Here is a 14,483-nt window from a genome sequence, read left to right as displayed (position 1 = left end):
AGTGATACTCTTTCCTCGGCCAACATATAACACAAAAGAACTGTACTTACTTGTTATTTATACGCTTGGGAGATATATTTACATGTCTGATATTCGTATGCTTTTTGCATTGAAAATATCTTTCGTGTGCCGGACTCCCGGAGTAACGCTATAATTTCTCCTTCCTTCGCGATTCTTGGCAGAGAAGATTCGCAAGAGGTTATAGACAGATATGACGGTACCTTCGAACGCGTCGAAAGTTGAAAATTTAAAAAATTTACAGACGCCCGAAAGCCTCGAATCGCCTCGAGCGCGAATTACGGACGCGCGTCAACGCGGATTTTCTTACGTCGTTATACCTACTATAAGCGGCGGATCGGTGATCGCGCTTAAAATTAAATGTACGCGCACGACGAATTAAACGCACGCGGCTCCGCCGCGTCACATCGCTCTCTTCCCCACCCCCTCCTGATGCCGCGCCGCTGCCACGCCGAGTGATTCGCGATGCGCTGGGCGCGCATGCGCGGCCCGGCGCGAGTCCCGCATATACCGCACCGCACACTCCGCGGAGTAGCCAGCGTACTCCAGTACTCGTCGACGCGAACTCCCTGCGCGGCCTGTGCCACCGACCGTTCGGCGGTGTCCGGTCTCTCGCGCGTCTCTTGCACTTCGCGTCGCCAACGACCACCGGGGGAAGAAACGCCGAGCCTCCTCCGTTCGAGGATCCTCCGCCGGTCCGCGGCAACGAGAGCGATCAAGTTCGCGGTGCGGGTCCCCGAAGTTTCCCTTCCCCCCGTGCGCTTCACCCAGCAACGCGCGGCGGAGAACGAGACCACGAACGCTCCGGGGGTTTTTTTTAATGTGTAACGTCAACGAGACGCCGCGAGATGAAGCTCACACGGAACTGCCTGGGCAACATCGGCAAGATGTTGGACTTTTACTCACAATTCAACCCCTCGCCGCTCTCGATAAAACAGTTCATCGATTTCGGTGAGTCCTCCTCGCCCTACCCTCGCCCGATCACACTTCGGCCTCCACGACGAGGCGTGAAAGCGCAGCTTCGGCCTGTCCGGCGGCGCGTCGCTTCGCGTTACGTAGCGTAAGCGTGTATAGCATGTATTTTACATCACGTTACGATCCGGTCGCTGCCACCGCTCATTATGTCGATTAAGTGCGATTGACGGGCGAGATGCTTGAATTCCGGTCGACGCGACGCGCGGACGTAACTTTTGGCAACGACGCTCCGCATGATACGCCGGCACTTGGCAAAAATTTTCCACGTACAAAAACACATAAATATACATATAATTATATGTAAAATATATGCGTTTCCTATTTTTTTGTAATAAATAACGTATAGTTCTGTTCGTACATACTACAAAAATAATAAGAAGAAGAAATAGAAAGCACTTATGTAATTTTTGCATTGTTTTTCTCTTTTTTTATAATAAGTAAAGTTTGAAATGAGAATAAATTGCCCATATAGTTTGTACCTATAGAAAAACTATATCTGATTATATACATGAATTTTGTACAATATAATCTCAAGTTTTCTTTTTGTAAGGAAAAACATGCAAACATTTTTTTAAACATTTTTCAATTAATCTTTTTATTACTTTTGCTAAAATATAGATAGAAATATACAACAGAAAAAAAATGTATATAGATATATCATTATAAAAATATATGTAATGATATAGATATATATATATATAAATATAATTATTTATATATTTATGTGTGTGAAAAATTTTTTTTACCAAATAACTTATTCTCTTTAGTGATGATACGAAAACAAAATATTCAATCGAAATATATCTCAGATTTCTATATATCTCGCCGGAAATCTTGGGATATACACTTCTTATACATAGTTTCACATATATTAGCGTTATACGTTTCTTATGTTTGTAATTCGTAAATATAGGAGAGAAAGTTAACACGTACTATAATTTTTTACTATACTTTTCGTGGACGAATTATGACTTGATAGCTTTTTTCGCCGATGTTGCGAGCTATAATCTTGCACAATGCTAAATTGCGTAATAAAAATAAATCAATGATGCGTTTATTTAATTTATTCGATTCTAAAATATCGAAATAAATACACAACTTTCAATAGATGTTTGTAAAAAATTTAGCGATTGTTATTCGTGAGTATGAATTAGAAGATTAAAACATAATTGAAACATTTAAGCTTTCTATTTTTTTTTCTTTTCTCTAGGATGAATATTCGATTCATTACACTCAAAATACAAACGATTTTTCAGAATTTATTCCTGTATATAAATACTAAATCATCATTCTTGAATGTAATATCCAATGCTTAATCTGATAAGCAAAAATATTTATTTCTAAAAAACAAAAACAAAGTATCTTGATTCTTAATGATTAAATATATTATCTGTTCGCTAATGACATCCAGTTTCGACCTTTTCGTCACGCTTGGAGACCTTGATGCCCCACGTGAACGTCTGGCGTTGTGCGGTAGTCCGTCACTGAATTTACGCGTTAAATAATAGCGAGGTTATTATGCGACTCCGCTTCGCGTAGCATACACGCATGGCACACGTGCGGATTCGATGAGAAATTCATAATATATATTCTAGACACACCTAGGTTCTTATATATGATATGTTCTTATTCTCCTCGGATTTCGCAGCGGAAATTAATACCTGATTTTTCTTCATTTCTTTTTAAGTACAAGGAGACCGCGCGATGCTCCGTGTTGTTCTCGTCGATGAGGAATGATATTCATAATATTCTAGACACACCTAGGTTCTTGTGATATGTTCTTATTTCTCGGATTTCGCAGCGGAAATTAATATCTGATGTATCTTCATTTCTTTTTAAATACAAAGAAACCGCGCGCGACGTTCCGTGTTGCACTTGTCGATAAGGAATGATAACAGATACATACGCTCATGATGCAATTCGCTCCAGATGTAAACAAACCCGATCGTGTTCCTTTCTACTTTCTACCACATCAGCAAAACATTCGGCGATATTTATGCATTTGTGATCATGAAATATTCACGTGATCAAAGATATATTATTATATCAAAAGATTGCGATAGTTTTTTTTCAACTAAATTAAACGGACTAAAATTAATTTACGTTAAAAAAAGTTAGTCACGTAAATATATAACAAATTTAAGTTAAGAGTTAAATTAAAATTAAATTAAATTAAAAGCTAATTCTGGAAAGTATTATTTAATTAAATTAAAATAATTTATAATTATTATAATTTTTATACATATTTTACTTTGACTAATTAACAATAATTGCAACATGTAACATACGTTACCAAAACACAAAAGTATAAAAAAGGATTGACTCTGTTTTCTATATCTGAACTGAACTAGTGTGTACTGTATGTACATTCTATGCACTTAAAGTGAAATGTTTGATATTTGGCAAAAAGCGAGAAAGAAAGTTCTAGTGCAATTCAAGAATGAAAAACAGACCTGTCAATAACTGTCTGAGAAAGAGAAAGGCCTAGTTTCAGGTTGCGACAGCATCCATCAGGAGCGTTCTGTTACATATATCTCTCTCGTATTGTCGCCTATGATATGGATATATTATAAATTGTTTCTTTCAAAATATAATAAAGTCACGTTATAATGACAGTCACGATGAATACGAAAGCTGATTGTCTTTCAATAATGTTCAAGATTTTATAGAAGAAAAGAATATCAGCACTTTTAGAGAGACGAAAGAAATTTTAATTTAGAAAAAAGTTAAAAAAGCAAATATATCAATTTGAACTAGTTGAAATTAAAAGTTAACTTATTTTTAAAATATTTATTTTTAAAACCAAATTACAAGTTATTAACTTTTATCTTTATACTTGATTTCTAACTTTTTAACTAATTATTATCCAATTCTGATTATTACGGGAAAATAAGTGTAAGAGTTTTTATCATAGGAGTAAGATACGAATAAAGTTAATGAATAAAATCAGGTGTAACAATGAACACTTAAAATAACCTGATTTAAAGACCGCAAATATTTTTCTTATAAAGGGACGGAAGAATATTTACAGAAATATGATTCGAGGAAATGATTCATTGACGATTAGATAAGAGTGGCAATGAAAAAGAAAAGCGTTGTTTTGGAATCACGAGAAAGTGAGGTGGATGACTGAGGTCGTTTACCTGCGACTTCCCGTTTCCAATGCACAATTTGCGTTGCATGTTTTGTCTAGCGATCATTCAAAATGTCGTCCCAGACGTCACGAGTAAACGTCACAGACAAGTTTAAAGAAAATCCTGTGCTTCAATAGAGTCCATTGTAACATACTTTATAAAAATGCACATCATCACTGTCACGGTCTATTGATCTCTGACGTTTTCCATTGATTAATATATAGCGATGAGAAGATGATTTATTAATATACTCCAACTGGAAATATGCGATTTGAATATTTACACCAAAAGAGATCTAATATTATAGAGGCCATGATCCCGCAAGGTGGTATGAAGCTTCGAGAAGACGTCTTTTGAGGATGTTTATCGCGATTGTATCAAATGCTCCTCGCAATCTCGATCGGCCAAATGCAGGATGCGTCACATCCTGCATTTACGATTTCCGTCTTCCTCGTTTCCACGAAGAGTGTGCACCAATTTGGATCTACACCAGAAGGTTCATTTAATTTTAACGCGAACACGAAAACGGACGTGAATCGAGATTTTATCGGAGGGATTAAATGTGCATCCGTGTAACTCCCGGCATTGAAGAAACATATTTAGATGGGATTCACACGTCCACAGGGCGTCCTTCGTCTCGTACTGGGTCAGGGTCGCAGGCGTGTCGTGCATTTGATGGAGAAAGCCGCAACCGTCGGTTTCGGTCACTGCCGTGTCGGGCGAACGTTAAGGTCCCTCGCGGAGAGACTGAAAAGAGCGAAAATAGAATAACTATGTATTAAGCGCAGTATTATCCCGCTTTGGAGTGATGCCCGCGACTTGGCATGGACGGGAACGATACAAGGGACAGGAGTGGAGATACATACGTCTGGTGGAATTTGTACCCCCCAAAACGCAAAGGCGGCGGTGTCGCCTTTAAGATTACGCACGCCCACGTGTGTGCGCGGCTGACGCGCATCCCGCGTTTCGCTGAAAATACACGCACGTCCGCAAGATACCGCGAAATCGATACATTTTCAAAGGCAGTGTATCGTGAAAATAGAAAAATCTAGATCCCGGTGTGTCTATTTCTTTTTGTGATGCTCTGCAAATCGCTCGAGGTTAAATTATTATTAAATTAAATTATATGTAATATGTATGATTGAATTTGAAAATTTTAACTGTTGAAAATATACTTTGCTAAAATAAATTTAGAATTTAAGAATTATAAATTATAAATATTAAAAATTTAACCTATATTTTGTTTATGCATGTAATTTAAAAATTATAATTTGCCATATGTACAAGAATGGAAGGTAATCGCAGTTTATTAATTCCGTTCTCGTTTTATTCGAAGCGATACGTACCTCGTATCGCTAACATATATTCCCGTTTTACATATTTGCGTTCTATTTATGTATCGCGTATTGAACTTTTATTAGAGATTTTTGTCACGTGGCGAAGGGCAGAGATCATCAATATTGTATTACACAGCACGCGTTATCTCCATAAAATAGTTCGAACGACCGTGACTTTTCCATCGTTATGCATTCACGAGGTATGACAAGACGGATTAAAACGTATGGCGTGGTACATTTGACGTCAGTTTCAAAGACGCGATTAAGATTGTCGGATGAATGTAGCGCTGATTAAAATTAGTGGCTACTCTGTAGTCGCGATATCGAATGAATGTCACTCGCAAACGAATATTTTGCACGCAATTGATCTTGCGCGTGTGATATCTTTCATATTATTTTTAAATTGATCCAATTTTATGTTTCTATGAAATGTATTTTTTTTTAAATATTATCTGGCTCTATATGATCACAAGATTAAAGAGAAGGATATTTATTATTTGCAACACGAGAGATCGCTGAAAATTTCAATGGTAGCTGTGATAAAATCAAGGTCAAAGCAGTAAACAGAACCAACAAGCCTTTAATCTGACATTTGTTTTCGGAGTCGAAAGGAAACGACGATGATAAATAAAATGTTAATATTGTCAGTATGTCAATAACGTTATAATACAGCATGCCATTTTAATACATTTAGTATTATAAAAAAACAGAAATTAATTATATATTATAATTGCTAATGGAACGATTATACATGATAATTGTTACTCCTACTTTATCGAAGAAAAATGTACTGTTTTGATTTTATAGACTATCAAAACTGTACTACGAAGATTAGATATATACCTATAGACAATTTTTATCACGAAATTTGATCTTGAATCATTTAACACTGATAGTTATACCGCAAAGCTCTATTACCATTTCATTAACAATTACGTAAGCTTCAAAAAAGCCTACAGTGTATAAGATCAACCGAAGCTAAAGCTAACTTTGTAAGCTAAAGTCGGAAAGAATGCAAAAAGATTTTATAAGAAAAATATAGCGAGCTATACCTATATCCTCTCAACGCGGACCCATCAGTGAGGAAACGTTCCAAAACCGGTTGATGTCGAAATTACAGTTTACTTTTCAGAACGATTCTTCTTTTTCGCGGAGCACTAGTCGCAAAACGAGATATTCCTAATCGCCTTTACAGAGAAATAAGACGTTAATCGAGCTCGATAGTGTAAACAGCCGTTATCCTCATCCCGTTTTTATTTTCTTCGAGGAGAGAGAAGGTGATGCAGCGCGTGTGCGTAATTCCGCAAATCGAAGATTCGTCAACGCCGCGACGAGCGGCAGGCATAGGTTGAGAGACACTCGCGCCTCTCCCTCCCACAACGGAAAGAGAGAGAGATCAGCGAGATGACGCGTGGGAAACAGCTGTTCAATTTTATACCCATCTGACTTTGATGCACACACCGCGCCAATCGCGGCGCATTGGCGATCCACTCGAAACCGGAGCGCTTATCATGTACCACTCGTAGTACCCGTGTTATCTTTCTATACCTCATGCTCCGGCATTTATGAGTAAACGAGTTTGAGATAGCTCCTTGATAGTCGATATCTGCGGACCGAACTACGGAGATTATCCGCGGACTGTATGCAAACTGTCTATTTAAATCTGACAGACCACGTGGCAGCGACGTGGTCCAGCATTCGAGGCAGCTTTCGAGGCCTGACGCGAAATTTCTTAGCGATTCTTATTTCCACGGATCGCCTTGCACACTGTCTACGCGAGGATACTTTGTATGAATACAGTGTAGTTTTTTTTTTTTTGCACCGAGAGAATCCAATTATGCTACCCCTTATTCGTCGGTACCAGTCCGGTTTCTCGGCTTCGTAGAAACGCTCTTGGAGCAACCGTTCCGGTTTTACCTCGAACACGCGAACGCGCGACCTGCCTTCGCCAGGTGCTTGATCGTACGTAGAGGCTATTATTTCTCGTTGTGCGACAATGTCAATCGTTTTAAAAATGCAAATAAAACATTTCGCAATTCGGGGAGAGGCCGTCGATCTCTTTACTCTACGCATTCCGTTATCGGGCAATTATCAAATGGAGTTTTATTCGCTTTGTTCGAGTTTTCGCAAGAAGCGAGATAATAATAAAGAAATGTTTTTCGCGAAGGTCGTAAAAACGGCAGAAATTTCGTCACCTCACGAAGTGCCACTCGTTTTGTTTGTATAAGAAAGGAATCGTTTATGTGGTACAACGTGATGTACAGTCGTGGACACATCGGTTGCGACACTTTTTTTTATAGGTTTCTAATATACATTTAATATATACATAATATATATTTTATAGATAACTAATATTTTGCAAATGCGAACCACGATGTACTATCTTTATCTGTCTAGAGACAGTATAATATCAATTGTGGTCCGCATTTGCAAAATATTAGTGCGTTTTGAAACCTCTAAAAAAGAAAGTATCACAACCGATGTGTCCATATGACTGTATACGTTCCTGACCGCGGAAGTGATAAACCGACGCATGAGAAGTCCTTTGTGCAGCGCATTATGCAATTACGCAGAATTCACACGCGCACGCGATGATATCATCGACAAATTACATAATCCACAATGCGGAGTATTTACTTGTGCCCATCTTTTTTCAAAAAATAGACAATTCCGAATTAATAAGTCATTACTGCAAAATATGTGCGGAATTAATGACAATCACTTCTATTTTTCACGAACTTGTATAATTAGCGTTATCGGATACAAAATTGGTTATTCAAAGTATTCTAAAATCGTAGTTTAATGTGCTTTCCTTGTTCGCGCAGAGGCCGGTAAATACATACAGTATATCTTTATACAATAGTTGAGTAATATACGTGAATTTGGCTGTACATACCGAGACACCCAGAATATAATAATCAAATATTTAGACACGAGACTATCTGATCTATATTTATAGCGCTAATTATAGTGCTCATTTCTTCGTGGAGTTCTTCAAAAGTCTTCCGAAGTTTTTCTGGAGATTTTACGGAAGGAGGAAAGAGGAGGACGCGTTATAAATCAACTCTTTATCCCAACCTGCTTCGTTATCTGTTATTTCAAATGTAAATAATGATGACAGTTACATCGCGAAATAGATTGGTTTTGCGGAGTACGGTTCACGTGATCGTCATGTTTTCAGTTTCTTATTGAACTAGAGGCAAAATATACAGCTCGCAAAAATGTAAATGGAATTAAATAAAGCAAGATTATTAATTAAATTATAAATTAAATATTTCAATAAAATTTGTTTAATCTGGAAATATTATATCAGAATGAAAGATGACTGTAATTGTCACGATCAAGTAAATTCGAATTTAGATCTGAAATCTCGTTACACTTGTTATCCTAGTTCAAGGGTTACATCATATAGCCCTGGCCTTCGCGGCACATTTCTCTATATGTATGTTGCTACAATCACACTCTTAATCGTTTCGTGTACTGACCGTATCGAAAATCGTTGATAGGAACGATTGATAAGTATTTCATGAAAAAGTTTGTCTTGAAAAAACATCGCTATCTTTAACTTCGCTGAATTATACACGGACGATGAATTGCACATATCAATTAATATTTCTTGTGTTTGTGTTCGATTTTCACCTCAAACGCGTACTATCGTAATAACACAATAAGATAACAGGACGATTATCCTTTCGAGGCCAACTCAATTTTTGTATTCTTATCATGATGACTTAGAAATAATTATAGTTATTACGATTAAAAAAAGATGCACAACCGACTAAAAAATTGTAACATTTTACGCGCTTAACCTGAGATGTTTTTGTATTGTCACGTTTCATTAATTATTTTATCTTTTTTTTCTTAGTTTGTGCTTAAATATATTGATGCTCAATTTAAATGATAATGAATAAACAAATATATTCTGAAAAATAATAAATTACTAGCCTCTGCAACTGTAGTGCAATTTCATACAATTTCGCGCAAACAACATCGTAAATACAAACCCACATTGATACGGAGTCTTTGATAATAAAATAAATACAATGATAAACGTGCTTATCATTGGAAGGTTGTGGCAGTAGCAGTATACACCGTCAGTTCTAATTTCGCATGTCACACTGTGGTCTGAACACTAATACGATAACATGAAAATGAAGCAAAACATATTCTCGCTGCTATCTATTAATTGGCACGAAGAATTGATTAAACTTATGCCAACGTGGTCTCGGTAATACACTGTATCTCACAGACGTATAAATTGTTCAACATTGTAAAAAGTAATCTGTCACAATTTGTCGTCTTATGTCATTGAATGTAATTTATTCGGAATCTACTTATATTATTCCGAACATCTCTCGAGCGAAACGCCGCGAGCATTAACGTTTCTTAGCTCAAGACATTTTTATGGAATATATTTTTTTCTTATTTTTAGATTTTACGGTTGTCAAAGATAAGATTATTCCAGAAAAAGTGATTTATTGTTCAACTTTATGAATGTTTAAAGCGAGAGATAGTTGCCGAATCGCAGATAAATTCGTTTTAACTACACTTTTTCTGGATATAAGATAAAAATAGAATGTGATAAAGTATTCAGAACTTGGAAAGAAAAGGAGAAAATAGAATGTAATAAGTAGTATAACTGAGTGAATAAATTTAAAATTTTGTCTGTAATTTTTACGAATTACTTGACGCGCATTTTGCGCTACAACAAAAAAAAACCGGTTGACGTAGATTTGGCAGACTGAGTATCGCCGATTAGAAGCGTCGTGAGCATTAGGAGCAAAGTCCAAAGGCCAGAAAGGCTCGTTCGTCTCAGGTTGCCGTCACACGGCCGGTAAACAATGATTTCGCTTGACGTCATTTCCCCTATCCGCGAGAAGATTTCGAGGCGACGCTTCTTTTTTCTCTTCTATTGATTTCACGACTGCGAGCGAACGCTGAGAAAAAATTCCATGATGCTAATTTTTTTATCGCATTTCGGCGACCCAGCGCTATCGGAGTCATCGAGGAGGTCGAGCGCAAATAACATTCTTGGATCTCATTTTCTTCAGCCCTTATCTGTTTTTTTTCTTTTTATTAGGGCGGAATCTCTATAGATAACAAAATATATGCGCATTCTTTTTTTCACTGAAACTACATTGCAAACAACACTTGCAATTGTTTGTCCGTCTTAATTTATTCGTTACGTCGCAAAAGAAGTCTTTTGTCAGCTCAAAACAAACGCTAATGAATAAATAATGTATTGTAATGCGGATATACAGTACCTATTTAATGATCGCTATCAGCATTCAAACAAAACGATTCGTTTGGCTACGCCAACGGTGATTCAGAATAAAGCGATGAGATATTTATTTCGCACTTCGTAAATGGATTATCCTACGACGCAGCGATTAAGAATGCACACGTCAGGGTTGACAATATTATTTTGACACAATGAGATCACGACGTCAACGAATTCACACCCGTGTGTGTTTATCTGCGTGAGATAAAATGCGCCCAAATTATGTTAATTTCCGAGAGTAACGTCCCTTGCGCGTTATTTCCAGCGTGTCTAACAATGTCCGTTGAATTCTCCGTAGCTTTAAAAATACTAATTTACAAGAAAAATTTATTGTTTTGACATTTTAACATCCAAAAGTTTATGAAAAATACTTTGTCTAGTTCAAAATAATTATTGACTGTGAACTAGTGTAATTTTCCGAAGTCCAGTCCAATTATTTGTTGATCGCTCCTGGTTATTTCAAAAGTTGAATATATTACTTATTTGTATTATCAATCGAAGAACCAATATAAATATAAAAAATAGGTAGTATTAAATATATACATATACCTATACAGAATGAATCATCTAAAACAGACCATCTGAATAACTCGCTTGCTTTTAACAGTAGAAAGAAAAGTGTTAAACAAAAGTTGCTTGGTTTCGAGGGGCACATAATGTGATATCAATAATTTTTTTATATGTGGAGGCGTAGATGAATAATAAAGGTCAAACCTGTTTTTTAAATTCTGATAGAGCGTTTCAAGACGAATAAAAAACCTATAAAGTTCCTGTAACCTGTAAAGGTCATTCAAAGTTACATCAGATCAACTGTAATGGAAAATAAAATTGTTTCCCTCCATCTATAAAAAAATTATTGATATCGCATTATGTGCCCCTCGAAATCAAGTAACTTTTGTTTAACACTTTTCTTTCTATTGTTAAAAGCAAGCGAGTTATTCAGATGACCTGTTTTAGATGCCTCACCCTGTATATAGAACAAAACTCTCTAATATACTATTTAATATATAATTTAATATATAACTATTTAATTTTAAAGCGATTAGGGCCATACTGAGATGTATTTTAGAATTCATAAAAATATTCACGGAATATTCATGCATTCTATAATGAAATGTAAATCTGTATAACTACTTTATACATTTGTAAAATATTTATTAAATTTATTATTTATTAAAACACTGAGGTAAAGTTTATAACATCGTTTTGAAATAGGAAAAGATGATAGCTATCATTCGATCTATCGTTCGCAATCGAACTCGGAGATTTAAAAATAATTAGATTGCACGATATTGGGAAGATGCAATCAACGCTCGACAATGTCCAATGAATGCGAATGTCAGAACCGGTGCCCACGATGAGCAGTGAACAGATGCCATAGAATTTTCCGCTTATCCATTTTCGCTTTGTCAAATGGAATTTTATAGAAGAGCAACGAGACGGCCGATCTGCGTCTGGCAGATAACGGCGCGTTCAATTTCCTGGCAATTTCTCGGCTGGTCGCTTCTAAAATCAAATCGTTCGTATAGCCAGTCGGTTTTCTTCGGAAAATTTATGAAGATCTAATCTTGTTCCACACCACACGCACTATTCGCACCACTTTCAACAGCGCGAAGTTTTCGCAAAGAATTGCGCAATTCTTTTAAACGCGCAGCGATTTTATAGAATGCATCATCACTTTATAACACATATTTTTGTCGATTTAGTGACCTTTAATTGAAATTAACTGTAATACAAAAATAGTTTCCGTATTAATTCGAGCTGATTATATGATAGGAATAAGCGGTTCCGCTATTGAGGTGATGACGCAACCTACATCTTCATTAAGGCTGATTAAAATCGCAAAGACTCGTACAGTTATCGTCGTTGTCTCTTCGATAATTTCCAACCTTTCCATTGATTACACTTCACGTGATAAACAATCGTTATCGGTCGTCCTCAAGGAGAGAATTGGTGAATGTACTAATCTCTGTTGAGCATAAAATTTCTAAAAAAATTGCAAGGAACTTTTCATGCAATAAATAACAGTAACAATAATATTCTATTATTAACATCTATTATAATATAAATTTAATATACTATTTTAATAAGCATCTTTCATGTATAAATATGTATAAATTTTTAATAAGCATCTTATAAATCTAGAAGAGATTTACTGAAAAATATCTATAAATGCGACATTATAAATATGATCTATAAATATGAAATGTATCTATTAAATATGACGCTAACTTGCATCTTATATAAAACCTACCAGGAAATATATTGCGAAAAAATATCAAAGACTTCATAAGATGGAAGTTAGCATCTTAATCTAATAGATGTTTTTCAGTAACAAAACTCTTGTAGGTTTACATATAAAATATAGTAGTATCATTTATATTAAATGCTTATTAATATATTAAATTGATTATCAATTTCGTAATAATATAATTATTATTTTAAGATAAATATTATGTTATAGGCATAATATCCGCCAATGATTATTCTGTCTTTATTTATCTTGTGTAATTCATCAGTGTAGACTTATTGTAACAAATATTAACTTTCAAGTATCAGAAATAATACTCTTAATAAATAAATTGCCGGACTTCATTTTATGATATGTAAAAAAGATCAGTATAAGAAACTGTGTTTCACGTAACTTTTTTCCGTGCACGTTTCTCGTCAGAACGATTCGTTATAATTCCGAGCTTAAGTTCCGAAGAAGCAAGGTGCGAAAAATCTATTTGACGATCGATAAAAACAGATGTTTTATTGATGATTGTGCAATAACGTTCGCATATTTCACGATTTGGATTTCCGACACTTGTCACAACGTTCCCACATTGCGGTTGGTATTGCCTTGATGGCCAAAGTCGTAATTTTTCAGACTTACGGTCTCAAGTAACAATCATCTCGCGTTGCATGCTTACCAGGTCGAGGTTTATTTTCAGAGCACGTCATATACTATACGCAACCCGGGGACATGTTTCAAGTATGTCTACATAAATAATTGAATTTTCACTTCAACGAGGAAAGATAACGAATCGATTTATCGATGTTCACCCGAGCGTGCCGATACCAAATATTTCATGGACGATCGACCGATGCCTCCGTAACGACCTCCTGCAACAGTTACCTTTCGCGTGTTTAAAAATGTAAACACAATTTGTTTCGTTTTAGGATAATACGCGTAACAAAGTCTAAGAAATGTGTATAAATTTTTAACGAAGAAGCCATACCCAAGGGAGAAACTTTATTTCAATGAAACTTTTTTTCTTCAACTGAAAAGTAGAAGAGAAAAAGTTTCATTGAAATAGAGAATTTTGCTAATTGTTCTAATAGCACGTGAATTGAGCAGCACTGATATTTAGCGAAGGTATGTTAGAAGAGCACACTTGAAGCGGCTATAGTTTGTAGGTATTTGTTAATAGTAATAGCGACATATTAAGTAGGTCAATGTATGATCGCTGAAAGTTATTCGGTTTGTATTGATTTTTCGATATTTTCTATAGACGACGAGTTAATACGTAATGGCTTTTATATGAAACTTCGTTTTTACATGGTTCCTTACGTACGTTTTCTATATAGAATGCCAATCGTTGCGCATACAAGACAACGTATAATAAAATTTTTAACACAATGTTAACTTGATCATTATTACTATGAAATATTAAACTTCCTGAATATTTTATGCCGGAATTTGTTTATATATATATATATATATATATATATATATATATATATATATATATA

The 14,483-nt window shown here is 35.7% G+C and overlaps 1 protein-coding gene and 1 long non-coding RNA gene across 2 annotated transcripts in view; one reads left to right on the top strand and one right to left on the bottom strand.

Moving 5' to 3' along the window:
• Positions 1-552: 552 nt before the first annotated feature.
• The window catches only part of LOC105458201 (pyruvate dehydrogenase (acetyl-transferring) kinase, mitochondrial), a 17,897-nt gene continuing 3,966 nt past the window's right edge, over positions 553-14,483 (top strand). The window contains exon 1 of the mRNA XM_011703330.1: positions 553-969. Coding sequence (XP_011701632.1) covers positions 867-969 — 103 coding nt within the window. The 5' untranslated portion in view covers positions 553-866. The remainder of the gene's footprint in view (positions 970-14,483) is intronic.
• Positions 4,341-6,261, bottom strand: LOC105458200. Its single transcript, XR_975507.1, has 3 exons — positions 5,474-6,261; positions 4,994-5,211; positions 4,341-4,874 (listed from the first exon to the last, which is right to left on the bottom strand). It is a non-coding gene; the product is annotated as an uncharacterized LOC105458200 (long non-coding RNA).

Source organism: Wasmannia auropunctata, unplaced genomic scaffold, assembly GCF_000956235.1.
Source record: "Wasmannia auropunctata unplaced genomic scaffold, wasmannia.A_1.0 LD334579.1, whole genome shotgun sequence".
Lineage (NCBI taxonomy): Eukaryota > Metazoa > Arthropoda > Insecta > Hymenoptera > Formicidae > Wasmannia > Wasmannia auropunctata.
The sequence above is the reverse complement of the archived record's forward strand: the minus strand, read 5'-3'. Positions and strand labels throughout refer to the sequence as shown.